Consider the following 26870-nt stretch of genomic DNA (forward strand, 5'->3'; position numbering starts at 1 on the left):
GTTCTCAACCTGCTTCAGGTCTACCTAATAGTTTCTTTCCCCGGCTTGGATAATTTTGCCTTTACAAACAGGTTCTGAAACCCACGCCGGCCCTCAAGCTTTATGCCAGGGTCAAAAATGGCCGCCACCAGCAACCCACATGGCCACCGACTAGTCTGCCAGCGACCTTCCCGGCCCTAAAGGACGATGCCCGAAGCAAATATGGCGGAGGCTGCTCTTCCCTTCCGCCTTGTCGCTCACTTGTGGGCCCTCTCGCCTTCGTCACGCCTGCGGCTCTTCCCGTGACGTCACTAGCGTGTCCAACCGAAGACGACGTCTCTATACGGTCGCTGCCTGGCCCCACCCCGCCTCGTTGTGGTCGAAGGCGCCACTGAGAGACGCTAGACTCGCCACTGTCGTGGTTCCAAGGAGGCTTCTGCCGACCTCGGGCACCGAGTATCGCCGCCATGGATTACGGGGAAGGTGAGGGCGCCCCCTCGGAGCGAGAGCAGGGTCCCGCCGCCGCGGTCGTCTCCTCAGGACCCACCTCGGTCACAAAATGGCAGCGTCTGCTTTGTTTCAGGCAGCGGGAATGGGCGCCTGGGGCTCCGCCTTACCGCCCTGGGGCTGCGGAGCGCTCAGGGCTCGGGGCGCAGCCGGGGGCCCTCAGGAGCAGCTTGGGCGCGGCGGGAGGGAAGGGGGAGAGGATTTCACGCCTCCTTCGTAGGGAGAAGTGGGGGGAGGGGAGTGAGGCGCCCGCCCTTGGTGCGGGCTTGTGACAGAAACAGTCGGTGCCTTCCTCGCTCGGCTTAGCAGTTGTCCAGTCGCGCGGAGTCACTCGTCTTTGCGGCGGCGCCCCCGTGCGGTGCATCTACGCAGCGTGTCAGTTTCGGGGGTGAGCCGCAAATCCGGTTCAAAGCGATCTGGCTGAGAAGTCGTTGGTGGCCATATGCGTGTTGCTGGGTCTAGCTGTACACGTGATCGGGATTCGGCTTCATTGTAGTCGGCAGGGAGAAGTTGAATGGCTGGATGGCCGTATCAGTACAAACCTTTGTGCTTTCAAAAAAACGGGAGCAAATAAAACGTTGAGCTACACAGGGAATGGGATGGGGTTCTGAATATATTATACATGAATAGTTTCACTAACAATATCCAACCAGGTTTTCTAAGTCCTCGTGCTTCAAGATATAAACAGTCCAATAAATGATTGGAATTTTGAATGTATTCCCTCAATAGATAATTTCATAAGTATTCACTGCAGGATTTCTTATTAGCATCTCTAAATAGCTGCTTTCTGAAAAGAATGCACTGCTTGGATCTGGTCCAGCAGGGCACCCACTCCACTCCATCACTGTGAGAAGACCCCAGCACAGCCCCACCCCTACCACTGTATCTATTCTGGATAAATCTATCTACATTTTCTGTGTACCTTTCCCTCTGTTACAGTATTCCAGTGAGTGGTAGGGAGCTGGGAGCCAGGCTCCTAGCTCTGTAGTGCTCACAGGAGACAGGAAACTGTCCAGCACTTCTGTGCTGGTCAGTTTCCTGGCTTCCCTGAATAATGTAAAATTTGACTTACTGGGGGTTGTGCGGGAATACGTTATCTGCGTAAGTCAAGGGTCTACTGTACATGTCATCTGCATGCTCTACCAAACCTTGATATCAACATGCAGACCTAATTTGTATGTTCTGCAAAATAAAAGAGAGCTTCTTTGAAATGTTTATTTCGTGTTCTTTTAAGATATGGACCGTGACTATGGACATGGAGCTTATGGTGGCCCAAGATCCATGGACTCTTACCTAAATCAGTCTTATGGGATGGAGAGTCATGGAGGAGGAGGTGGTGGAGGAGGAGGTGGTAACAGGTAAAATAATCATTCAGTTGTCTCAAGAATGTAATAAATTCAGTTAAAATTTTAAAATACGTGTTTTCCTAACCTAAGTATTCCTTAGGTATGTTGTGTGATATATACGGAGTTCCAAATCAGTCTACATGTTCAATAAAGACTGGAAATCTTAATGGATAATTCTTGCAGTTCTTAATGAAATACTTAATTTTTTTTAACTAAAACTTACAATGCTCTTTTGTATGCAGTGGCTTTCAGCAGTCTGTAGTTGAGTAATTTTAGACTGGTTTATTTTAATGTCTCTTCATTTTGCAGCGTACAGCTAAAATGATTTAATTGGGTCAGTGCCTTAGGGTATGTCTGCATAGCAGCTTTATTTCGAAATAAGCTATTCTGGAAGAGCTATTCTGAAATAGTTTATTTCAGAAGATTGCCTCTATGCACACACAGACTGTTTTGAAATAGAACCACTGGATGCACTGTGGCTTATTTCTAAATAGGCTCCATCCCATGTCTGGAGAGCACCTATTTTGAATAAGATGTTATTCCGCATAGAATGAGGTTTAACAGTTTTGAAATATGCCAACCGCTATTTCAGACTTACTTTAAAATAGTGTTTGCATTGCATAGATGCTGGGATAGTTATTTTGAAATAACTTTGCTATATGGACTTACCCTGAGATTGGACCCAAGACCGGAATCAACATTCCATTTCCAAGGAACATTTGGGGTCTATATTTACCCCTTTAATTCTAATGTAGACTATGAGAATGTTCACTGGTGGTGTGACTTAGTCATGTCCAGATTATTTTATTGGCAGGTACTAATTAAATCAAAGTTGCATATTCTTGGCTATTTTTTAAAACAGATTGATCTTAAAAGTAAAATTTCTGGTGCGTATTTCATGCTGTAGTGTTCCTGATATTCTTCCCGGATAAATTTATACATAGAATTCATACCAACCGGTATACTTCATGATTTCAAATCCTGTGCAAATTAGTTTGCTTCTAAGAGGAGTGTTTCAACTGAGATGAAGTAAACTATAAGACAGTGTAAATAACTCATTGGTGTCCTAATTTGCACAGTTGAATCCCCAACTGGAAGTATCAGGACTTCTGTATAGTAACTGCCTCTAGGCATTGTAGTGCCATTGGGCAAGCAGGGAAAATAGAGAAAATGTACTTTGCCGTTTTGTGGACTATTAGCCGATGAATAGTAGGATTTGTGAGTGATATATGTTGTCAATTAAAATCTGTGCAGAGATCCAAGAATAAGATGTACCTACCATTTAGTAATCTGTATATGATTGAGGTTGACTGGAGACTTGAACATATTAAAATGTCTGTTACCGTGAAACTTGTTATTGTGCATGGGCTGTTGCTGTAAATAGTGTAATTTTGTGTGTAGTTTTGGGTCTTCTGAGGCTAACTTCTATAAAATGAAGGCACTCAGGATGCCATACACATGGGAAGCAATTGAGTGTGTTTTATTAGTTTCCTTTTCTGTTAAAAAAGGGCTTGCCTTTCCCAATTTATGTGGAATTGCCCCATTTTAATTCTCTGGGGAGACTATTGAGCTCCCTTTCCCCACATGGTTATAGATGATAATGATTCCTTGCCCTGCCTCCTCCCTATCTCAAAAATCTAAAAAGAAAACAAACCCTAGCGAATAACTAAAGAGATCTGCTACTTGTCATTCTACATAGAGATTCTCATGGACTGTCTCCATGTGCAACTTGTACATATTTGTACAGATTTTCCAAATGCAGAATCTGTTAGACTTAATTGTCTACAAGTGAAAAATAGAGGGGCATTGGTGACCCTGACTTCTGTGACTGAAAGATCTTAAATTTTACAAGAAGAATCTCCCAAAATACAAATGAGAACCGTAGATCACTGATTTTCTGGTTTTAAAGTAAAACTTTGGGGGTGTAGAAATCACCTCTTTTTTTATTATAAATACTAAAAAAGGCCTCTTTTTCCCAATTGAAAATTAAGCTATTTTAAATGCTGTTTAATGTTAAAATATTAGGCATGATTTTGAAAAAGAAACAGTTTGACTACCCTATGAGCTTTTTCAGGTGATTATTTTCCTGAGACTAGGGCTGGGCTCAAATAATGTTTAGTAAATACTTCTGAGAAATTAAATTGAACAAAGTTCAGGCATACTGAACTTTAGAATTGTTCATATAGAAAATGGCTCAGATAGTGTTCTATCTGGTCACAGCTTGAATTGCCCAGCCCTAATCAAGATACACAATGACACAACTGTACAAATCAGTATAGTATAAATTGATTTTAGTTGATAAATGTCAACTGATAATGTCTTTTGAAATGTATAACACTAGTAAGCTTACTTTTTTTTTTTTTCCCTCACTGTGCAACTTTTCCAGGTTTGGACCTTATGAGTCTTATGACTCCGGGTCTTCTCTGGGTGGGCGAGATCTGTACAGATCTGGCTATGGTTATAATGAACCCGAACAAAGCCGCTTCGGAGGTAGTTATGGTGGTCGATTTGACAACTCCTACCGGAATAGCCTTGACTCTTTCGGAGGTAGAAACCAGGGCGGGTCTAGCTGGGAAGCACCTTACTCACGTTCAAAATTGAGGCCTGGGTTTATGGAGGACAGAGGAAGAGAGAGTTACTCTTCCTACAGCAGTTTTTCTTCACCCCATATGAAGCCTGCACCTGTAGGCTCTCGGGGGAGAGGAACGCCTGCTTATCCTGAAAGTGGATTTGGAAGCAGAAACTATGATGCTTTTGGAGGACCATCAACAGGCAGAGGCCGAGGCCGAGGAGTAAGTACAGAATCTTTTCAGATTCTTTTCACTAGTCACTCTTTTAAACCCTTTCGAGACCACAGCTTTAAAACTGATAACACTGTTCATCACAGTGTGCTTCTGACTAAGCAAACTGTCATTGTTGATCAGCCTGGTAATCCTTCTCAAGTTGATTTATGAAGAAGTACCGCGACCCTCTGTTTTGGAAGAAAAGAGCAAAATAAAATTAGTTGATAAGGTTTTGTTAAATCTCTCCTTTTGTTTGAAAGGTGAAGATAAAAGTACTAGGTTTGGTCTAAAAGGGGTTAAAAGGAGTTGCCTTTTTCCTTGTAAACACTAGCATATTTGCTGGTGAGAAAGTTCTTGGATAATTATGAAAGGTTAACTTGAACCTTCTTTCAAGTTTTGAGTAGGTTAAAGGTGCAATGTATATACACAAGTAAAACAGGCTGGGTATGCTATAAAACAGTGTTTTTTATTCTTCTTGTGGGCTGGTGAAATTTTAGCTAATTCTGTGTTAAACACATGCTTAACAAAATAGGAGGTCTCATTTTTAACTTGGTTCTTGCTCTAACTTGTACCTGGGGAAAGGGGCAGAAATGTCAAAGGTAGGTGGCAAGCAGTTATAGTGGTTTTTCGTATATTCAAAGTAGTGGTTAAAGGGATGTCATCAACTTGAAATCTGGTCATCATATAAGGAGTAAAAATGAGTTTCATATACTACATCTACTTTTCCCATCTACCTGTGCCAATTTTGTTTTACTTGCACATTTCCTATGTTGCTATGTAAAAGAACCAGTCAAACTGAAAATAATGAAACTGACAATGGAGAAACAAAGACAGCCAAAAGATTTGAGAAGATCTGTTTTTAAGTTTATCTAATCTTACATGCTGTAACAGTACGAAAAATATCCAGACAGAATTGATATTTAAGTTGATGGTGTCTTTTTAACTTAATTTTAAAATTCCATCTTTAATTTTTTTTTTTGTGTACAATTAGTTTACCTCCTGAACACTTTTTTGCCTATATCTCAGGGGTAACTTACTATCTTTTAAAATTTGTAAATATGCCAGGTTTCATTATGAAGCAGTTTTGTTACAGTAGACAATGTAGTTTATAGCTTAAAATGTAGATGAGAATTTGTGTTTGGGTCTTTTGAATGCCTGTGTGTTGTGTTCTTTTGTTAAAAGGTTTACTTACCCAATATTCTTAAATAACATAACTGCTATAGTCAGATTTAGCACAAAAACCCTACACTTAGCTGCTAGCTATCATTCAACTTAGTAGAAAGTGATTCCAGCGCTGATATCACTCTGTTGTCATACTGAAAGTGGTGGGTTTTTAAATTCAGATGTCCTATTTCAGAGCTAAAAAAATTCTTTCTAAAATATAGCATAGTACTTTTATCAGAACTTTTTTTCCTTAAAAGTTATCTGTTTTACCCTTCATAAAGGAGTTTTTGAGGCCAAAATAGAAGAGCTAAACAGCTTACTATATTTAAAATGCATTGCACCTTTAATAGATCATAGAAACATTTGTTTTTAAAATTGTGGATCAGCTGGAAAGACTGTATATTCAAGTATGTACGTCAGATCAAATGCAGTGTGAACATGTGCTAGATATCTCTATAGTCTGGTATTTAAATAGATAAACTGGAATTATTTGAGAATTTGTGCATGGAATTTTATTTTTTTAAACTGTAAATACTCCTGTTTTATAGATATAATCCAGCCTTGCATGATTAAAGTGTGTTCTTTGTTTAGGAATATATTTTTTCACAGAGTACTTTACAGTAAATGACTGTTAAGGTACTGTTAGTTTGAGTAATAAAACATTAATGTTGTATTTATGACAGCACAGGTATTTCTGCTTATCTGATTCACCCATCCAGTGAAGTGGGCTTTCCTGTCTACCTGTTAATCACATAAATGAGCCAATAGGATATTAGTTTTGTGCTGTTACATCTCCCTTGGTTCCTCCTCTTCAGATTAGTCAGTTGCCTCAAAAGAGTTGACTGTCAGATACAAGTCTCCAAACGTTTGCAGTATTATATAGTCACTTTCAGCACCAAGAAAACAGAAAGGAATTAAGGGATGTGTCTTCTAGCCTAATTCCTTGTCTTTGTTGCTGACCTGTTCTGCTCCTATTTAGATAGATGTTTTTGTCCACTAAAACAATTTTTTAAAGAAGTCTTAAATTCACTGTGTTCACTGTCGCAAATCCTCCTGACAGGATAAAGTTTAATAGAGTATGTTGGGTGTTCTCCAGTAGTTTGTGATCCACATCAAACAACTTTTAGGCTTTAAAACACTCCCTATTAATTAACACCCACCCAGACTTTCAGATTGCTATCAACATAGAAAAATCTTGAAGGTTATCTTTACTTTCTTGTTCCAAATTGAGAAAGAAAAGCATCTTTTCTGGTCATCAGATGAATTCTGAACAACTTGGATAGCTTTTTCTCCAGAAAAGAGAACAGAAGAATCACCTAGAGAATCTAAAGAGCGGGAGCTGAGGTGTATTGAGCTATCAGTTCTGATAGGCATACTCATAACCTGGACAAATGGTTCTGAATAAGCAGAAACCCAATTCATAGGTGCATATGTATTATGTTGGTGAAACATCAACATTAAGCTCCCAGTTTTGATGTTTTAATTTTAGCAGTACTTTTTCTAGAGTGCAGATTTTTATCAGCTTAAATGTATTTATAAATATATTTATAAATTGTTCTGTTCTTGTTGATTTCATATACTAATACTTGATTTCACAAATTTCCAGCACATGGGAGACTTTGGAGGCATGCATAGACCTGGAATTGTTGTTGACTATCATAACAAATCCAGTCCTGCAGCAGTTGCTGCAAGAGGAATAAAGAGAAAAATGATACAGCAGCCATATAACAAACCTGGTGGAACATTTATCAAGAAACCCAAACTGACAAAGCCCATTATGATGAACCAGAATAAACTACCTAGTAAGTAATTAATTGAAAAGTAATACTAATGATACCGTTTCACCTTTATTTCTTTTTTTTGTCAGGCAGCTGTGATGTTTTGCAATTCTTCATTCTTTAGCAATCAAGGACTCTACTTAGAACTTGGTGTTGGGACAAATCAAAACCTTTTAAGCTAGAGGCTTGAAAAACTATAGGTCATGTAGCCACCCTGGTGTGTAACTATTATGGTCACTGGCATGCTAGAAATGCATATAGGTAGAAGGTAAATCCCTTCAGAGATATCTTCCCCCCGCACCAACAAATTGTTTATTTAAATAAACTTTCTTTCCTTTTTATTGTAAAGATAGTTTTAACAAATGAGAATGTGTAAACACCTGTTACATTGGTGTGTTAAGTACAGGTTGAGTCTGTCTCATCCAACACCCTTGGGACCTGACGGGTGCCGGACGAGAGAATTTGCTGGACAGTGGGTGGTCAGTAGTGTTTAGCATATTACCAATACTTTCACTGCTTACTGGGCTCGCAGAAGATATTTAGGAGTAAATTAGAACTAAGTAAGTGCACAGAACACTGAGAGTCTGGGAGTCTGACATTCAGCTTGAATTTGAGCACACTCTATTTTATTTTATCTTATTTCTTAAGTTTTGAACCTGACTTTGGGTTTCTTTTTATGCTTCGCTCTCAGGTTATAAGAATAGGATTTTGCATACTTGCAACCTTGGTATTGTAAAACTTACTCCCAGTGTACCAATCTTCTGTGGCAAAAGAGACGTATGATGCATCAGTGCCTGCTCAGATGCTATGCGTTTAGCAAAGATGCGTGATAAATGCTTGCTATTCCATAATAGTTTGTATTATAGCTATCTGGTTCTGTAAGCCAGAGGAATGGAAACTTAACTACAGTTACGAATTTTTCTACTGTATATAGTTCTTTGTCAGTTGCCATAATTAATGCTTGCTAATTTTGGGAGTATTTTTTTAAAATGTACTTGAAGATGACAATAGTTTGCTTCTGCTTCTACTGATCCCCTGATACAGTGCTCTACCCCCACCTTCTTAAGCAACTTCTGTCATCCCTTTTGGTCATAAGAAGCTTATCTACAGGACACCTGAAAGAGTGGCAGAGGAGATAGGTGGGGAGGAAAAGGGATGGGGAGCCAACAGAGTGAGGAAGTAATGAAAGTCATTAAAGGTAAATGGGAAGGGAAGATATTTGTGGCTGGTAAAAGAAGAAATTCCTTCATGAACAAAAAGGAGAAAAAGGCAAGAAAAGACAACATATATAGCTTCTAGGTTAGAGCACCTTATTTTTATATTTGTTCATATTTAGCAATTCACATCATCAGTAATTCTGAAGTTACTGGAACAAGGTAATGAAGGAAAGTTACTGGAATGTCAGTGAATTGTTTGCTTTTGTGGCACATGAATTTAATGATCAAAAATCTTAAATTGTATGCTTAATGGTCAGTTTTCTTACACCAGGACGTTTAAGTCCTAATTGCATTCATGTTAGTATATTCTTGCTAATTTAATGTAACCCTTTTGTAACTCTGGAATTTCTAAATTTGATTTTTTCACTATCCTCACCTTCCCACGGCTCCTCACAGAGTCGCCTTATTGCTGCCACCCTGAACTGGCAAACATAGACTGTTGCAGTAGTGCATTATGGGAACCTATCCCATAGTTCTCTCATCTCCGCCATTCTGGGTATGCGTGCTGGTCTTTGACATCGTCTTCCCACATTGCATTTTCCTCATTCCCCTCCTGTGCTAAGCAAACGTCCATTTTTTTCTGTTGGAAGGAAGGACAAGTATGGCATCCACAGAGATGGGGGGAAAAAAAACAGTATTCCCCCGCCTTATGCGGGTAATTCGTTCCTGAAAAACTCCTCTTAGGGTGAATTCTTGTAAGTCGAAATGTAATTACATTAATTTCAATGGGAAAAAATTTTCTGCATTCCTGAGCCCCAAAATTCACACCCATTTACTCTAAAACAACACCAAATCCCATTAAAATGAACACAGTTACTTCAATAGTTAACATTAGTTATCATAACACAACCTAACAAGGCATTTTTCCTTCATTAATTACTCTACAATATGTCTGTTTACCTGCAGAGACAGGGGAACAGAAATCGAAGAGCGCCTGGAGGGCGGCGCAAAGCCGGGTAGCTGCCCGTGGCTGCAGAACTGGGGCTGGTGCAAGGGGGCAGGCAGGGCAGAGCAGGGCATGGGGAGGCAGCTCGGCCTGAGTGCAGCTTAGGTTAAGTGGGGAGGGGGCAGTGTCCGGGGCTGGCTGCGCAGAGAGCTAGGCAGGCATAGGAGGCCCCCAGTTGGCAAGGGGCGATGCCTTGCTCGTGCAGGGCTGTGCGGCAGAGAGGCCCTGCCAGCAGTGGCCAAGGTGCTAAATGCAAAGGAACACCACAGGCGGCAAACGGCGCCTGAGGCACAGATGCGCAGGGCATGCAGCGGCAGCTCCCTAGCTGCCTGGGGATCGAGCGGCAGGGGCGGGGCTGGGATGGGCTGTGCGCCCAGCAGCCATGTCTCACGGGGGCACCTGGGAGCTCACGGCTGCCAGCTGGGCTTGGGCACGCGGCTGCTGCAGAGCCGAGGTGGAAACCCAGACCAACCACAAGTAAAGGCTGGGCCAGGGGCTCTGGGAAACCGCCGCCGGCCACTGCGGAAAGACACGCCGGGTGGGATGCAGCTGCAGGCAGCCGTTGCCTGGAGCTGCAGTCTTGCTCCCGCTGCAGGGCATCTGCGTCCCACTGAGGCACACGAAATTGAAATCGGTCCTCGTAAATTCGAGGAAATGCGTCATAAGACGAGGTAGGGGTTTTAAATCAAACTCCTCAGAAACTTGAATTCTCATAACCTGAATGGGTGTATCTCAGGCTTTGACTGTAACAGAAACCTCTTTCTTCTGTAACTTAATTTTCAACTGGCCATCCACTGACTGTCCCCCTTCCTGTGATTGCATCTGATCCCTGAAAATAGCACAGTGGCAGAGTATAGTCTCAAAATTGGAAGAAAGAGGATAGAAAAGTCTAGGAAAAAAGATCTTAGTCTTCTCTCTTCACTACATGGACATTGCCAACATGGGGGATGATGGTGAAATCTCATATGCTGAATTTGTAACAGAAACAGGAATATCAACCAGCCCTTCATCCTGTGTTTTCGCAGGGTCAGAGCATAAAGACAGATAGGAAATGTTAGGGAAAAGATTTTATAACAGAAATATCAATGCAGCAGGTGTCTGCAGTGGACAGCAAGCCCCCAAAATTATTTTTGCTGGGGTGTGGGGATGGGGCTGCGGTCTATGGCTGCAGAGCCAGTTGAAATGTCAAAGTAGTTGAGGTAGTCCCCCAGCTATCTTAGCCACCAGGGGAAACTCAACAGAGGCGACTTCAAGAAGTTGCACATAACTTGCTTTAATGTGTGTTAAGCACAACTTGATGCGGCTCTGCAGCCCCTTCTCCCTGCCTTCTGACAGCTATACTGATGGGGAAAGGCTGAGGGGGGAAGCCTTTTAGCTCATATCTACTGGGGTAAAATGCTCAGGCTGTTTCAGTGCACAGAACTCCATACTAGATGATTTATGCAGTAGTTAAGCAAGGAACCCTTTGCCCATTCTGTGGGCTGAATGTAAGGTAACCCACTGAAAAATTTTAATCATGGAGGACTTTATTGAGAAATGTAAAAAGAATGATATGGGTGAGGCATATTCTACTTCCTGTTTGAGCAGAATAGTGTTTAGGTCCTGCATGGATGAAGAGCCCATTCCACAAAACAAAATTCAAAAAATCTTGGGAGGCCTATAGAAAAGCACAGTTCTATAGTTGTTATGAATTTTTTAAACACTTAATACTATTTCTGGTCCCAGCTAGCTTTTTTGAAATTCTCTTCATTTAGATGAGTTTGTTATGGGATTGTCTAGACATTTTGTGCTGTTTGGCTGGAATGCTTTGCAGGTAGAATGATCTTTCTTTAAAGCTGACCTGCAAAGGGGGGGCGGGGGGGAAATTAAATCTCTTACTTCTTGTGATTGATGGTCTGAATGATTTTTAACACATCTGGAAAGTGCTAGAGGAGAAGTATAGAAGGCATGCAAAGAATGTGCGACTAATAAAATATGTAAAAACATAGCAGTTAAGAAAGGAAGGGGTTTTTAGTTAAACATTGTAAAAAGATATTTAACATATTCAGATCCTGACAGACTCTTGACACAGCAGATCTTCGTTAAGTTTTTACTGTCCCTGCTATGACTATTCATCCTCCAGTATTGTAGTCCTCTATCAAAACATAGGAAGATTTGTTCGTTGTCTTTAAACAATCAACCAAAGAGTTTATGTGGACCTCAGGGGAGCCTATACTTCATAAAAATCAAAAGAATCATTAACAATTGTCTTCTTTTCCCCCTATCATCCATGTAGGTAATCTTTGTATTGGCTTCCATTATATTAGCTATCTTCACAACAAAAAGGGTGGCTAGAGACTGTTAGCTGTTAAAACACGTTAGCTGTTAAAAAGTCAAATTATATTTTATGGGATAGCAAAGATTACAGTGAACTGCTGAAATTGCGGGTGTTTGAATAATTGTGGTTTTTCCAGTGACCCTCCTAGAAATGACTTTTGTATCTAAGCACAAAAGGGTTGAGAGTGGTTTTTAATGCTGAATGACTTCACTTTTGTGAGTTTAACCACTAAACTTACACTGAAATATTCATGTTTACTGATTTTTTTAAATAAAAATACTTAAAACTCACAGATGCCATTGAAACATCTATGACTTGAATTTATTTCAAGTTTTTGGACTAGAAAAGCTGATTGTGAATGAGAGAGCAGGGGAAAACAAGCATTAATCTTTTTGCTCACTGGATTTTGAAGTTATAAAATACTTAATCTAATTCACTCTGTGTTAAGATACCAAACCAGAGGTCAAAAGTGAAGAGGAGGAAAAACGCCGAATTGAGGCAAGAAGAGAGAAACAGAGGCGCAGAAGAGAGAAAAACAGTGAAAAATATGGTGATGGATACAGGTTTGTATTGTAGTTTTTTCTGTGTAACAGATCAGCATTCCCTAGCAGAATACATCAAAAATAATTTGTGTTGGAGGCGGAGATTGCTCAGCTAGAGCACTTGAAACATTTCAAGCTGAAGCAGCATTAATGTTTCTGAAACTATATTTTTGTACACCACTATGCTCATGAACAGTCCAAATAATCATCTTTTACAGAGGTACCATTATCCAGTACCACTTTATGGCTGTGTCTACAGTAGCTCCCTGAAGGGGGCATGGTAATAAATCAGATTGGGGAATAATAACAAGGTGCAGCGATGAATATGCAGCACCTCATTAGGCTAATTCTCACTGCAGCAACTTCAAAGTTGCAAACTTTGAAGCGCCAGCATGCTGTGCAGCTGCGGCCACTTCAAAATACTGGTGCATGGTCAAAGTGCCTTTACTCCCATAGTCAGGGCACGTTGAAGATGAGCGGGTACTTTTGAAGTGGTCGTGTCAGCACGGCATGCCAGCGCTTCAAAGTGTGCGACTTTGAAGTTGTCATGGCGAGAATTAGCCTGATGAGGTGCTGCATATTCAAACTGCCCTTACTTTGGGAGTAATTGTTATTCCCTGATGTGGCTCATGAGTGTAGACAAAGCCTATACACTTATAGTACGGCAGTGGGCAACCTAGATTAGCGAGTGCGCTGCATAGGTGGCCCTCCTTTATCTCAGTGGGTTTCAAGACTGTCATAACCTATGCGATTTCTTGGGATAGGGTAGTTTTGCTAACTTCACTGGCATAGTTAGAATTTGCGGGGTGTGCTGGTTGGATGCAGAGGCTGCTCCGGGTTTTAACAGTCAATTTTCTGTGCAATCAACACACATCTGTCACTTCATCTGCCATGTTTTTATGTGGATGTCACGTTAGCAATACCTGACATGAACAGAAACCAGTGGAATTTGGCCATCCTGTGTGTGAGCAAGAGTGCATAAAATGTCTTGGCAGGCCGCAAATAGAACTCAGATAGGCCACAGGTTGTTCATCACTGTTATGGTTAAATTAGATAAACCTACAAGCTGAAAGTTCCTCCTAGCTTTGCTAAGCTCTTTTGGGTATGAATTGATCTTAATCTGTGTTCGATTTTGCTTCATTTTAAGCTTTACAAATGTGCCAAGTTATGTGGGAGTTGTGGTGTTCAACCAAAAGTCTCCTTTAAATAAGAGGACTGTTGAGTTTCAAGTATATTCCCCAAAACTGTGCCCTTGGAAAATGGATTTATTAAGACTGTATCCTGATCTCCAACTGTCTAAGGTGCAAGAGGATTTTGTTGTAAGACTTTAACTTTGAGAAACACATTGAGTTCTCCCTGATGTGATTTCATTCTGAAGTGGATTTTTTTCAGTGGATTTAGGGATTTTTTTAGATGTTGGGATCCTCCCAGTGGCAAATCTAGGCTCATATGCAGTACATGGTCATTTTGTCTTTACAGTAAGAAATGTCTTTTTTCATACATACATACATACATACATACATAATCTCATCATAAGGGGTAATCTATATAGAAAATTAATGAAACTGTGTCAGAGTGTCCAATCACCTGATATAACCATTTTAAATGAAACACAACTGAAAAGACTGTTTGGAAGGGCACAGCTATATCACTATTCATTTGACATCTTACAGAATTTCAGTGGCTCAGGAAGAAATAGATGGGCTAACATGTCTTTGGTGATATATGTAGGGCCATATCAAGTTTTTTTGTACTCTTGTCAAAATTGTGGTTTTTGTGGGATTACTTTAGGTAACTTCTTTAGTTTGCATCTGACATGTTTCTCATGCCAAGAGAAACTTAAGTGCTTTCTGCATACACAGGTGCATTGGTAAAACCACAGTATAAAGTTGAAAACGATTACTTTTTCACAGTTATCCATATTGAACTATGCAAAATTTGAAAAATTTACAAATCATCAAAAAGACAGAGGACTCTTAACGAGGCAGAAGTAGATAAAACTAAAATGTGTCAGCACTAGCAGGGTCAAGGGCAAACTTGCTGGAAAAGTGAGCTGTCCCTGATTTGAGTTGTCGTCTTCTAAATCTTTCTGACTATAGTGGACCTTGAAAGCTCTAAGCTTTGTTCTGTATATTTGTTTGGAAGGTGTGCACTTTTCGTCTCTGCTAGAAGCATCTGGCTTGATGTTGGTGTGGGGTTAAAGCTCCTGCATTAATCTTTCTTTCTCAGATGTTCAATTGTATTAAGGGTAGGGACTTATTGGGGTAGTGTGTTTTTTGTTAGGCTTGTGCTTATATATGATGGTATATATGGGTGGAAGGAGAGAAGAGGTCTGTGGCTCATTAAACATTTTGCTTTTTTTTTTAGTCATCTTTCCTGTCTTTGATCCTTCTACCTTTCCCCACCAATATGAGATTGACACTCCTGAGAGTTTTTGAATAGCAGCAATGACATTAACCAAGCTATTTCATTTTAGCTGAAAATTCTGAGATACAATTGGCTGAGGATTACATTCAGATCACATTTGGTACTTCACAACAATAGCACTGCAAATTTACTTTCTCTCATGAAAATGTCATTAATAAAATCATTATAGAAAAATGTATAATGTTCTTCACTTGCTAAGAGAAAGCTTTACTACTTGCAAGAGGTGACTGGTCCCCCACATAAACTACATAAGTAATTTTGAAAAACATTAACTTAAAGAACAGACAATCTTACTGAACAGTAATATGTTCAACGTATGTGGTTTTTTTCCTGCTAGAATGGCGTTCACTTGCTCATTTTGTAAATTTCGAACCTTTGAAGAGAAGGACATTGAAGCTCATTTGGAAAGTGCTGCTCACCAGGAAACACTGGATCATATCCAGAAGCAAACCAAATTTGACAAAGTAGTGATGGAGTTTCTGCATGTAAGTCATGGTCACAGAATCTTAAGAATGTGGGACTGGAAGCTACTCCAAAGGATCGCCCTGCAGCCTCCTGTGCAGCAGCAGTACCAAATAACCTGACAGGTGGTAGCCCAATCTGTGCGTGAAAACCTCCAGTGAATTCCCAATCTGCCTTGGATGCCTGTTCACGAATATAACCACCCTTACAGTTAGAGCATTTTTCCTAACATCCAGTCTAAATTGCTCTCTGCTTGTTGCAGAATAAGTCCATTACTACTTGTTCTATCTTCAGTGGACATGGAGAACAATAGATTGCAGTCCTTTATATAGGCACACAGGCAGTGATGCGTAGAATACAGTTACTGCATGCCCAGCTAGCAGGGTATAAATATCAGCATAGACACTGAGGCATGGCTTAAGTGGAATAAGTGTCCTGCACCTAGAACCCGTGGGATATTAATCCTACATAGGTCTCTCCATGCCCAAGCTGTACCTCCCATGTTAACAGTTTTTAGCACTCTGGTGTTTAGTTGCCTCTCCAGTACCAAAGCCTTTCCCCATGGTGTAGAGCAGGCAGTGAGGAAAGGCTCTGGTAGGGGTGTGGAAAGAAGCAGGTGAGAGGCTCTTGTGGAGGTGGGGGAAAGAACAGGGAGAGGCTCTGGTGGCAGGAGGAGGAAGCAGGTGAGGCCAGTAGGGAAAGGCTCTGGCAGTGAAAATGGGCAGGGCTGCTGGAGCTTTTCATTTCTGTGTGTATCTGTACACTCCAGAGGCAAGCGTGGCTCAGCCTGCCTTTTATTGTGGTTTGTGGCTATGCTACATGAGTAGTGCCTGTACAGGTTGTCATAAATCTGTTAACAGCCCTTACAATATTTGAAGACTGTTTTCAGATCCCTCCATCATAGTTTTCTTTTTTTGCAAGGGTAAACATACCCTGTTTTTCATCTTTCTCCATAGGTCAGGCTCTCTAAACCTTTTATCACATTCCCCTAATTTGCTTATGAGACCATCAGGTGGGACTGTACCAGAAGAAGCCTTGCTAAGAACAGGTGCATCACATCTAGTGCTTCGCCTATCCACTAGGACAGTAAACCTGTCAAAAGAAATTATTTTGGCTTGTCGTGATTTGTCCTTGACAAAGCCATGCTGGTTATTCTTTATAATACTATTGTTTTTCAAGTTTTTGCCTATTGATTGTTCAGTAACTTGTTTCGGTATCTTTTCAGGTATCAAAGTTAGGCTGACTGGTCTATAATTTGTTGTGTCATCTGTTCCCCCTTTTGAAGATAGTTACTATGTTTGCCCTTTTCCAGTGCTCTGGGATGTCACTTATCCTCTATAAATTCTTGAAAATAATTGCTAATGTTCTGAGAGTGTTTCAGCTAGTTCCTGAAATGCCTTTGGATGAATTTTGGTAGGCCTTGCCAACTTGAATTCATCTAAATTCTCACATATGGAAGATTAAATTGTACCATTTATAGGCTTAAAAACATGTACTTAATTTTTCATTATATTATTTCACCTAGGAAGAGAGTTGTCCAGAGTAAACACTACTGAACAGAAAGCAAGTTCAAAATTTTGAAGAGTAGCATTGTTTCAGATAGTGAGGTAACAAAATAACCCACCGTTAATGTTAATAGTGACTAAGACATTCTGTTGTAACTTATCATAGTTAATACATACACATCTAGTAATCGTGAGTAGAAATTACTGGGTAATTTAAAAAAGTAGTGTGTTTTGGATTTGGACTATTTGTATAGGTGGAGAAATTAATAAGTAATTTAAAATTGATGTTTCCTGCATTTTAGGAGTGTATGGTGAATAAATTCAAGAAGACAGCAATGCGCAAGCAGCATACCAACAACCAAAATGAAAATGTCCAAGCTGTTGAAAAAGATGTAATGGAAGGCAAGTAACAAACTGTGGGAAAGCGCATGATTTGGGAATATCTGTCTTTTTTTCTTTTCATTTTGTTCTCATTTGAACATGCTGGTCTGATGTGTGAATTAAAACCATTTCCAGAGCACTTTATAAAATCTGTTGGAGTTTGCAGAGGTGAGTTTGCTTCTTTTAGGTGTTCCTCAATTCTGGTTTCCATTGCATCTGTAGTGTACCTTAAAACCTTCCAAAACTAGGTGCTACTGCTGAGGTTTTGTCAGGTTGTTCATCACTGTTTCCACACGTTCTTTTTGGATGAGATTCTATTTTTGGCCTTCAAGAAGTGCAGCACTAAGCTCTCAAATTAGGGGGAGGTCATGGGGCTAAAATGGCATTTAAGCTACTTCTGTAGCCATTCTGGGGCAGTCATAGGTATAGGAAAAGCCCAGTTACAGTAATCTTCATGGGCTGCCTTATGAGCTGTGGTACAGTGTAGACAGAGCCACACTGCCCCAACACACTTCTCTGTCCAGGTGGAGCTATTGTGTTGGGGAATTTGCAAGGGATCTTCAGGAGGTAGCATTGTGGCTGTTTTCCAGTGCGTGCGCCTTAAGAAGAATCCACTCTCATGCCACTGGCCTTTTTGTGGAGGTGTAAAGAGGCCAGGATCTCAGTCTCGTCTTAATTAGCAGCTTATTAGATAAGACATCCACTGAATCAAAGATCCACAAACTTAATCTATTGGCAAGCCCTTAGACATTTGGTCCAGTGAATGTGTTATTTGCTAAGTGCCGTTTAAATTACAGTGTACCGTAAAACATTTAAAATGGTTTAAATGATTCACAGTTGTTCTGCAACTTTTCCTGTTGGGGAAAATAAAATTCATATATCCTTACGTAGGGCAGAATGGCAATTCATGTAGCTATTCCAATAGGATTGGCTCCCTTACAGAAAATTCTTGATTTTTTTTTTTCCTCTTTAAAAATGACTCAGAATAAAATTAGTTACGGAGAGAAAGCTGTGCTCATCTATATACTATCAAAACAAAAAAGCCGTCCAGTAGCACTTTAAAGACTAACAGAATAATTTATTAGGTGATGAGCTTTCGTGGGACAGACCCACTTTTTGCAGTGAGTCTGTCCCACAAAAGCTCATCACCAAATAAATTATTCTGTTAGACTTTAAAATGCTACTGGACAACTTTTTGTTTTGAAAATAAAATTAGGTGGTTCTTTGTACGTTGGTTCCTACATGTATCCCACACACATGTACCAATGTGTGCTGTGTGCCTGACGCTGCTTCTAGACATGCCACCTCCCGTCAGAGGTGGCATGGTAATGAGGCAATTCGAAGAAGGCTAATGAGGCGCTAACGTGGTGGCTAATAATGGTGCCCAGGTGAATTTCAAAGTGCAGACTTCAGATTGCAGATTGACAGTGTAGATGGGGGCAACTTTGAAATAGGCACCCCACTTGGTGGGGAACATCTTTGACTTCTTTCAGTTAAGTAATTATAACTTAACTTTGGCAAATTTAATTAGCATGAACTGAACTTTGTAAGTGTTTGCTTGTGTAAGATTATTTGATATAGACAAATAGCAATGTCATGTTTTCCTTGCTAGGTGTTACAGCTGATGACCACATGATGAAAGTTGAGACTGTTCACTGCAGTGCTTGCAGTGTATATGTTCCTGCACTACACAGTTCTGTTCAACAGCACTTGAAATCTCCTGATCACATAAAGGGAAAACAAGTAAGATATAGATTCTCTAAATGCGTAATGTTCAGTACTTAATTACTTGTTCTGTGAAATGCTGAAATTACAGTATCATCTCAATAGAAAATAGAATTCAGGTCTCCTTTTCAACTTCAGAATTTTACATTTTGTTGTTTGACATCTACGCCTTGTCTACACTAGCCAAAAACTTCGAAATGGCCATGAAAATGGCCATTTTGAAGTTTATTAATGAAGTGCTGAAATATATATTCAGCGCCTCATTAGCAAGCGGACAACTGCGGCACTTCAAAATTGACACGGCTCACCCAGATGGGACTTCTTTTTGAAAGAACCCCGGCTACTTTGAAGTCCCCTTATTCCTATGAGCAGATGGGAATAAGGGGACTTCGAAGTAGCCAGGGTCCTTTCAAAAAGGAGCCCCGTCTGGACGAGCCACACAGTGGCTCGCCGCGTCAATTTCGAAGGGCTGTGGCCACCCGCATGCTCATGAGGCACTGAATATGTATTTCAGCCCTTCATTAGTAAACTTTGAAATGGCCATTTCGAAGTTTTTGGCTAGTGTAGACACAGCCCTAATGAAGAGCAACAATGTAGGCTGGTTATTTGATGAGAGGGCTGAGTTTGTGCTCTATAGCTCTGGGAGTTTATTTTCTTGTGATTCAGTGTAATTTACATTTGTTGGCGTAATTGAATGGAACTTTGATTTTTAAGCAGTGATTTGTTGAGAGGTTTATATCCTGACTGAGTGTACATGCTGATGTCCTGTTTTTTTTTTTTTTTAGTGAAAGTAGTAGCTTACAAAGGTTCAACTTTCCAGTAACTACGTATAAGCTGCTTTATAGCTGCCAAGGATTGGAAGAAAACCAGTGGAGACACACACCTCTATTAAATGCCTTAATTTATTACAAATTGAAATTACTAAGAAAATTTACTGCATTAAATATTCAGGAGTTCTTGGCTGAATGCATGAGATAACTGAAAGGAATTGTTGGAACAATAGTTACTTAAATTTTTAAATAGAAGGTTGAGATATTGACTTAGGTAATTACAGTGACATCACATGAAAAGTTCACCTCCTGGCTTTACCAGACTTTAATGTATACTTTGTGAAAGCAAATACATTTTTGATGATGGTGCTGCTATCATTTCCACTCCGGGCTGCATAGAGACATATGCATGCTGCCATACTGTTGTTTAAAGCCAAGGTGGTTTCTTCTAATTGGTACTTATTTAGTCAGAGGGAAGAGTCTTAGAACTGTTGAGAAGCAGTAGTGATATATAACTAAATTTTCATTGCAACTTAAGATGGTGCTTTTTTAATTTAATTAATCTAATCAGATGAATGGTTGAAAGAGGAGCATGACTGTAAAAATGGTGATTGTTTGTGGGGCATGGAGAATAATATATATCTGGCAATAGGTTGGACATCCCTTGTTCATTGTGTAGTTATTGAGATTGTCTATTGTAATAATTAGTATAATAAATAATAGAAAATTATATGCAAGGTAACCTGCTGTCATATGTAGACAGTACATCAGCACTTGTTTGCATTAGGAGCCAGTGAAAGTTTAAATTTGCATTAAATAGAGTAGAGAAACCAGTTACATGGTTATAGTTTGTAATGTAGATGAGAATTACCTGTGTCCATAGACAAGGGTAAAGCCATGGTCAAGACCACTTTCCCACACGTAAATACAGCTGTATTGTGACTTTATTGTGTAGTTTGGGCCTTTGATTCTAAGAATTAGTGTTTTGTGCTTTGACAAGTAAATGTGTTGGCTCCTATTGTAGCAGTTCCTAACCAATATAAAGCAAATTACTGTTTAAATAGATCAGGTTTGTAATAGTTACAATTATATCCATTTAATAGGCCTACAGAGAACAAATAAAAAGGGAGAGTGTCCTGACTGCTACCAGCATCTTAAATAATCCAATAGTGAAGGCACGTTATGAGCTGTATGTCAAGGTAAGATATGAACAGAAAAATGAGTGTCATCTGTGATCTTGTTTATGGTGTCACTGTTTGTTTCTTCTGTGCCTCCCAGTAATGCTAATCTGAATGCATGTTTGTCTTCTCTGACTTCTAAACCACGCAATACATGGGCTAACTAAAAAATTAAGGGAACTTGAAGTGGACTGCACTGAAGAACTCAAGCCCTCTCTGCATTAAGACCCTTGGAATTACTTTAAGTCAAAGTTGCAGAAACTTTCTGAAGTCTGTTTCCCAGGGAAGGGTTGCACACCAACCTGGAAGGCCAAGCATCTCAAAAGGGAGGTTAAGAGAAAGTGAAAAGCCTCAAGTAATGGAAGATGGGATGGACCAGCAAGCAGTGTTCCCTTTTTCCAGCTATCAGCAGAATAAATTTTATTAAGTACACCAAGGTCTGTGTGGATATGCTCCACCAATAGAAATACATTCTGCCCACTGATAGTGGCAGTGGGTACTTTGCTAAACAGGTGGGCAACACCTGAATCTCCTGGGTGGATGCTCAAACACTCCGCTTACAGGGAACGCTGCTAGCATGGAAAGTGTTGTCTTGGAGGTGAGAAAATTTAGGGATAAAGTCAGATTTGCCAAAGCCAAGCAGAGGTGGACCTTGCAAAGGAATTAAAATCAATAATAAAAGGGTCGATAGGCATATAAATAAAAAGAAAACAAGGAAAGAAGTGGGATCACTAACTTCTGGGGATGTGGTGGAGATTATGGATATTTTAGGCATGGCCCAACATTTAAGCAAATACTTTGCCTTGGTTTTTAATAAAATTAATAAAGTTTTTTAGAGACCCTGGCAGTGTGGTTAATACAATGAGAATATGTAGGTAGAAATTACTATATGTGAGATGGAAGTCAGACTTAAATAGGTTAATGGGAGTGAATCAGGGAGCCCAGATAATCTCTATCCAAGAACATTAAAGGAATTGGCACATGAGCTTTCAAGCCCAATAGAAATTTTTTTTTAAATGAATTTATAAATTTGGGGAGGTCCTACTCTGACTGGAGAATTGCTAATATAGTTCTTGTTTTTAAGAAAACAGAGAAAAAGTGATCTGGGAAACTACAGGCCTATTAGCTTAACCTCAGTTGTATTGAAGATCTTGGAACAAATTTTGACAAAGAAATTTGTTAAGGACATTGACATGAAGGGTAATTGGTGTAAAATACAGCTTGGTTTATAAAAGAGAGGTAGTGCTAGCTGAACCGCTCTTCTCTGGAAAGATTATTAGGTGGGGTTTGTTTTTTGTTTTTGTTTTGTTTTGGACAAAAATTCAGTAGAACTGGATTTTAATAAGGTGTTCAATACCTTATGGGCAATTATTAAATTGGGGAATATGGGGACTAATATGAGACTGGAACAATGAATAAGGAATTAGTTAGAGGGGAAACTGAAGTGGGTTATAGCGAACGATTAACTGTCTGGTTGGAGCAATGTTACTAGTGGAGGCAAAAAAAACCCCCTAATTTGCTTGAAAACTGAGTTAGATAAGTTTATGAAGGGCATGATATGATGAGACTGCCTACAATGGCAGCAGGTAATATCAGTGCCTATTGATAGAACACTAGATGGGGTTGGCTTTACAACTACAGATAATTATTTCCCAGGTATTTGACTGGGAGTTTTGTCCATATGTTCAGGGTCTAACTTGGGTCTGCATTTTGTAATAATCACTTTGAGTTTGGAATTTAATTATGTTATGGAATATTTGTCTTTTGACACATTCAGGGCTTTCAGTTAGCTCTGTTAGGGTCCATCTAGCCATATATAAACATATAATCTGTATATTGCTGGTCATTTGATTTTCCTATCACCAGAGATTATAGATGTTTTTAAAAGGTTAAATTCCCATATTTTCCACTAATATTAAGGAATCATGTTCCACATGAGTAAGGCTATGTCTACACTATGAGATAATATCTATTTTAAGTCATTTAGCCTGATTTTTTCCAAGTGCCTCTCTTCACTATAAATCCCATTAGCTCAATTTAGGGTGCACTAAAATGGACATAATATCAATATCATAATAAAAATAGTAACTTGACAAGTGTAGAGTTCAGTTCGAATTTAAAATTCCAGATGAAGGGTAATGAGGAAATGCCATGCCTTAACATCGAATTCATTAGACTCCAAACATGCCCCATATGTGCCCCACAGTTCTCCAGTCTCGCCTTTTCTGTCTCTACTGCTCTCAGGTGCGGAGGAATTAGGCAACAAGGAGACCGTTTCAGTTCGCCACCTGGAAGCCCATGGCTGTAGGTTCATGAGAGGCTGAAGAATCTTCCTTCTTTTTGTTTGCTAGTAGTGCAGCTGTGGGGTCTCTGGTTCTGTGTATACCTCTGCTAGCTGTTTTTTTCCTTGCCTGGTGCCAGCTGCTGCCTGCCCACATCACATGGCATCTAGGCTATAGGTAGGGGTTGTACTTGTCTGATTGGAGGAGAAACTTCTTTTCAGCTGTTTACATGTTGTCCACCCCCAATAGCCCCCCCTCCCTTCCCTCTCGGAGAGGTGCCACACATTTCCTTTCCACATATCATGTGGCAGGTAGCCTGTGGGTGGGGGTCATGCTTGGATGAGAAACTTATTCTGAGCCACTTACATTTTGTCCTGACCCACATCCCGTCCCTTCCCTCCCTCATGGCAGGGGAAAGACGGGAATGAAATGTAGGAAAATTTTGTCAGATATCCATATTTACTCGCAGGCATTTTTTCCCATGCTGCACCAGTGAAAATAGTCAGAATACTACAGGGTCAGGGAACTGTGGGATAGGTTTCCACAATACATTGCTGCAGCACTCAATTAAAGCTACTTGTGTGTGGCAGCAACAAGCCGATTTTGAGGGGAACAAGTGGGAATGTGAGGATGCTCAAAATTGAATTGAATTGATAAAACCCAGCATTAATAAATCACTGTTAAGAAAATGGATTTTTAGCTCGTAGTATAGACACATCCTTAGGGTCATATGTCTGATGGACCCTCCCTTTGAATTTGTCATGCTCTTTGATTCACCTCTCTGTGTAAACTGATGTTTTTATTAACCATCTCAGCACACAAGGTGAATGAAATTCAAATTTTGGTGAGCTGGCCTTCCATATACAGTTTTATGAACACAGATGAGATTTTTAGCTCCAAGATTTTTACCAAAAATAGTTTTGGAATTTCATGCATATCTGTTTCTTTCCATACTGGTATCTTTTTCTTAAATCTCCTGACCCTGTTCTTTGAAGGCTAAATTCCACACACGTTAGCTGTTCTTAGGGATATGCTCTTTTATTATCATTCCATAGCAAATCATCTAGATTGTTTTCATAGCTTTGGTATGAGGGACAGGCTGTATCCTCTCATTGTGTAACTATATTAGAAACTGCATTAAAATGTTAAGTTCTTTCGAATAAGTTATCTGTTCCCCTTCAAGTTGGGATACATTTTTCTCCGATTCAGTTGATTGTTACTGCGAGGTTTCTGTTTCTCTACTGTTTTGAACAGCAACTTGGTGTTGTGTTCAATACATTTCAAATCGCTACTTAGTTGTGACAGCTTCTGGGTCAGACGGCAAGTTAGGGGAGGCTGTTCTACAGTCACATTCGAGATAATATTCCATCACCCCCCTCCTTGAAGGATGACTGCTAATCCTAGAGAGCTCCATGTGGATAAATGCCTGGAGAAGAGTTAGATTACTTACCTTTCAGTAACCAGAGTACTTCAAGATACTTTAGCCACATATAACCCAGGCCTTCCCAACTGATAGAGAGTTCTTACCTAAATTTCTTTATTAGTGAAGGAATTGACTAAGAATCATCTGTGAAGGTCACAGGTTGCGTTCACAAACCCAGTGGATGCTTGCATGCCGTAGGTGCATGTCTGCATTGGAATCCATGTGCAGGGGCAACTGGTGAGGGATAACACAGGTATGTGTTAGACAAAGTGGCCACGTGACCCCCTCCAGTTCAGGGAAGGGCTAGGACAACTGCCTCTCAGCCCAGGCGCCACCTCTCCCCATTCCTGCACTTTTCCCAAGCAGTGGGGCCCAGAGAACTAGCAGGGGCTGTGAGTCTGGTGCCAGCAGGCGGTCCAACCCCACACACTAGTCCTGTCCACCCTGACTCTCCCTGGCAGTGATGGGGGAAGCAGAGCAGTGCAGCCCTAGTTCAGTCTGCTCCCTAAACTGCCTCACTCTGCTTTGTGCTGGTGAGTGCCGGGGGAGTGGTCCCAGTGCTTCTCCAGAGTGAGATGCTGACAGAGCGGAGTGAGCTGGGGTTGTGTTGCTTCACTTCACTTCCCTTGGTGCCAGTGCATGTGCCCCCCTCCCCCCACAAAATTGTCTCCCCATGCAGGTGGACAAAAGCATCGTGAACTGCAGTTTAGGTAAGATGAGTAACTTCCTGGCTCTGTCTCAAAAGATATCATGAATCCAGATTTATGTTACTTTCTTAATTTTAAAAATTCTGAGGCTGTCAAGTGTTGATCTGGTCCCAAGTTGATGCTAAATAACACAGTGATGCTTGGATAAGAATTGCTTTTTTGTGAAGTTAAGCGTGCAGTTTTATCTATTGTAGTGTTAATACTGAAGTGATAGTGAGGTTTGATATGCATATATCTAACATTTTGGTGCTGGCAGTCTGCTGCAACTCAAACTGTTAAGTGTTAGTTCTGATTTCATTAGAGCCAAATATTGAGATCATGATTTCTAACACGTAGGCCGTGGCTACACTAGCCCCTGCCTTTCAAAAGGGGATGCTAATGACAGCAGCCGCTTTCAAAATGCACACTGCCAGTGTAGACAAGGGCCTTTCAAAAGGACCCCCTGGATTTCGAAAGCCCCTTCTTCCCAAAACCAAATGGGAAGAAGGGGCTTTCGAAATCTAGGGGATTCTTTTGAAAGGCCCCTGTCTACCCTGGCGGCGTGCATTTTCAAAGCAGCACTTTCAAAACCTGCATGGCCGCCGTTATGCCAACGAGGCACTGCATAGTCATGAGAGCGCTTCATTAACATCTGTTGAAGTGGCATGAGCATCCCCCTTTCGAAAGGGAGGGGCTAGTGTAGCCATGGCCCTGGAGAATTATACTTCTGTTTTTCTTACTTTATTTATATGCTATGTATGTATAATATTCAAATTAGAGGTAGCTCATTGTGAACCTTTAAAATCCATGTTTTGATCTGTGTGTTGCCCCAGTAGTAGTGTTACACTTTCTGGCATTATTTCAGCAGCTCTTCGTTTTACCTGAGATGGCAGTGCATGTTTTTCTAAATAACATCAATGTTTTATTTTTAATGTCTTAGATTTCAAAATATTTGAACAATTTAATGTCTCTTTTTTAGGGTGAAAATCCTTTCGAAAGCACTGATCAGTCTCAGGATCAGCAGGCAGGGGAGGAAGAAGAGGAGGAGGAAGAGGAAGAACAAGAAGAAGAAGAAAAGGCTGATGAGCCTGCTGAAGAGGAGGAGGAAGAGGAGGAGGAGGAGGAAGAAGCAGAAGCAGAAGCAGAAGCAGAAGAACAAACTGACTTTACCCTGGACCAAACTGAAGATAACTAAATGCATGAAAATGAAAAAAATTCAAGTTGAAAAACTGCTTTTTATTTCTGTTGTAAAGCAGCTAAATGTACGACTTTGTAATGGCTTCATAGAAGAGAATTGTGTAACAACCTCACCCTTTGCATGCATTCCATTATGTGAAGAGCTTGTTTATATAATTTGTGTTTCCCATTTTTTTAAAATGACATTGACTGTTTTAGTGGAGCTTTTATGGCAACTGAACTGTTAGAACTGATTAAAACATTTTGTGTTGCATA

The 26870-nt window shown here is 40.3% G+C and overlaps 1 protein-coding gene across 1 annotated transcript; it reads left to right on the top strand.

The window, feature by feature from the left end:
• Window positions 1-303: 303 nt before the first annotated feature.
• On the top strand, window positions 304-26870 carry ZNF326 (zinc finger protein 326). The gene is made up of 10 exons (XM_075002329.1): window positions 304-462; window positions 1721-1844; window positions 4219-4624; window positions 7386-7581; window positions 12486-12600; window positions 15344-15491; window positions 17276-17375; window positions 18967-19097; window positions 20953-21048; window positions 26398-26870. The coding sequence occupies exons 1-10, from the start codon at window positions 447-449 to the stop codon at window positions 26611-26613; spliced, it is 1548 nt and encodes a 515-aa protein (XP_074858430.1). The 5' UTR covers window positions 304-446; the 3' UTR covers window positions 26614-26870.

This window comes from Carettochelys insculpta, chromosome 9 (assembly GCF_033958435.1).
Source record: "Carettochelys insculpta isolate YL-2023 chromosome 9, ASM3395843v1, whole genome shotgun sequence".
In the NCBI taxonomy this organism is placed as follows: domain Eukaryota; kingdom Metazoa; phylum Chordata; order Testudines; family Carettochelyidae; genus Carettochelys; species Carettochelys insculpta.

Bases quoted from the DNA above. Each gene is read 5' to 3' on its own strand.
- ZNF326 (XM_075002329.1), top strand. The intron at 7,582-12,485 runs GTAAGTAATTAA...CTCTGTGTTAAG, and splicing joins GAACCAGAATAAACTACCTA to ATACCAAACCAGAGGTCAAA. The intron at 21,049-26,397 runs GTAAGATATGAA...TCTCTTTTTTAG, and splicing joins GTTATGAGCTGTATGTCAAG to GGTGAAAATCCTTTCGAAAG.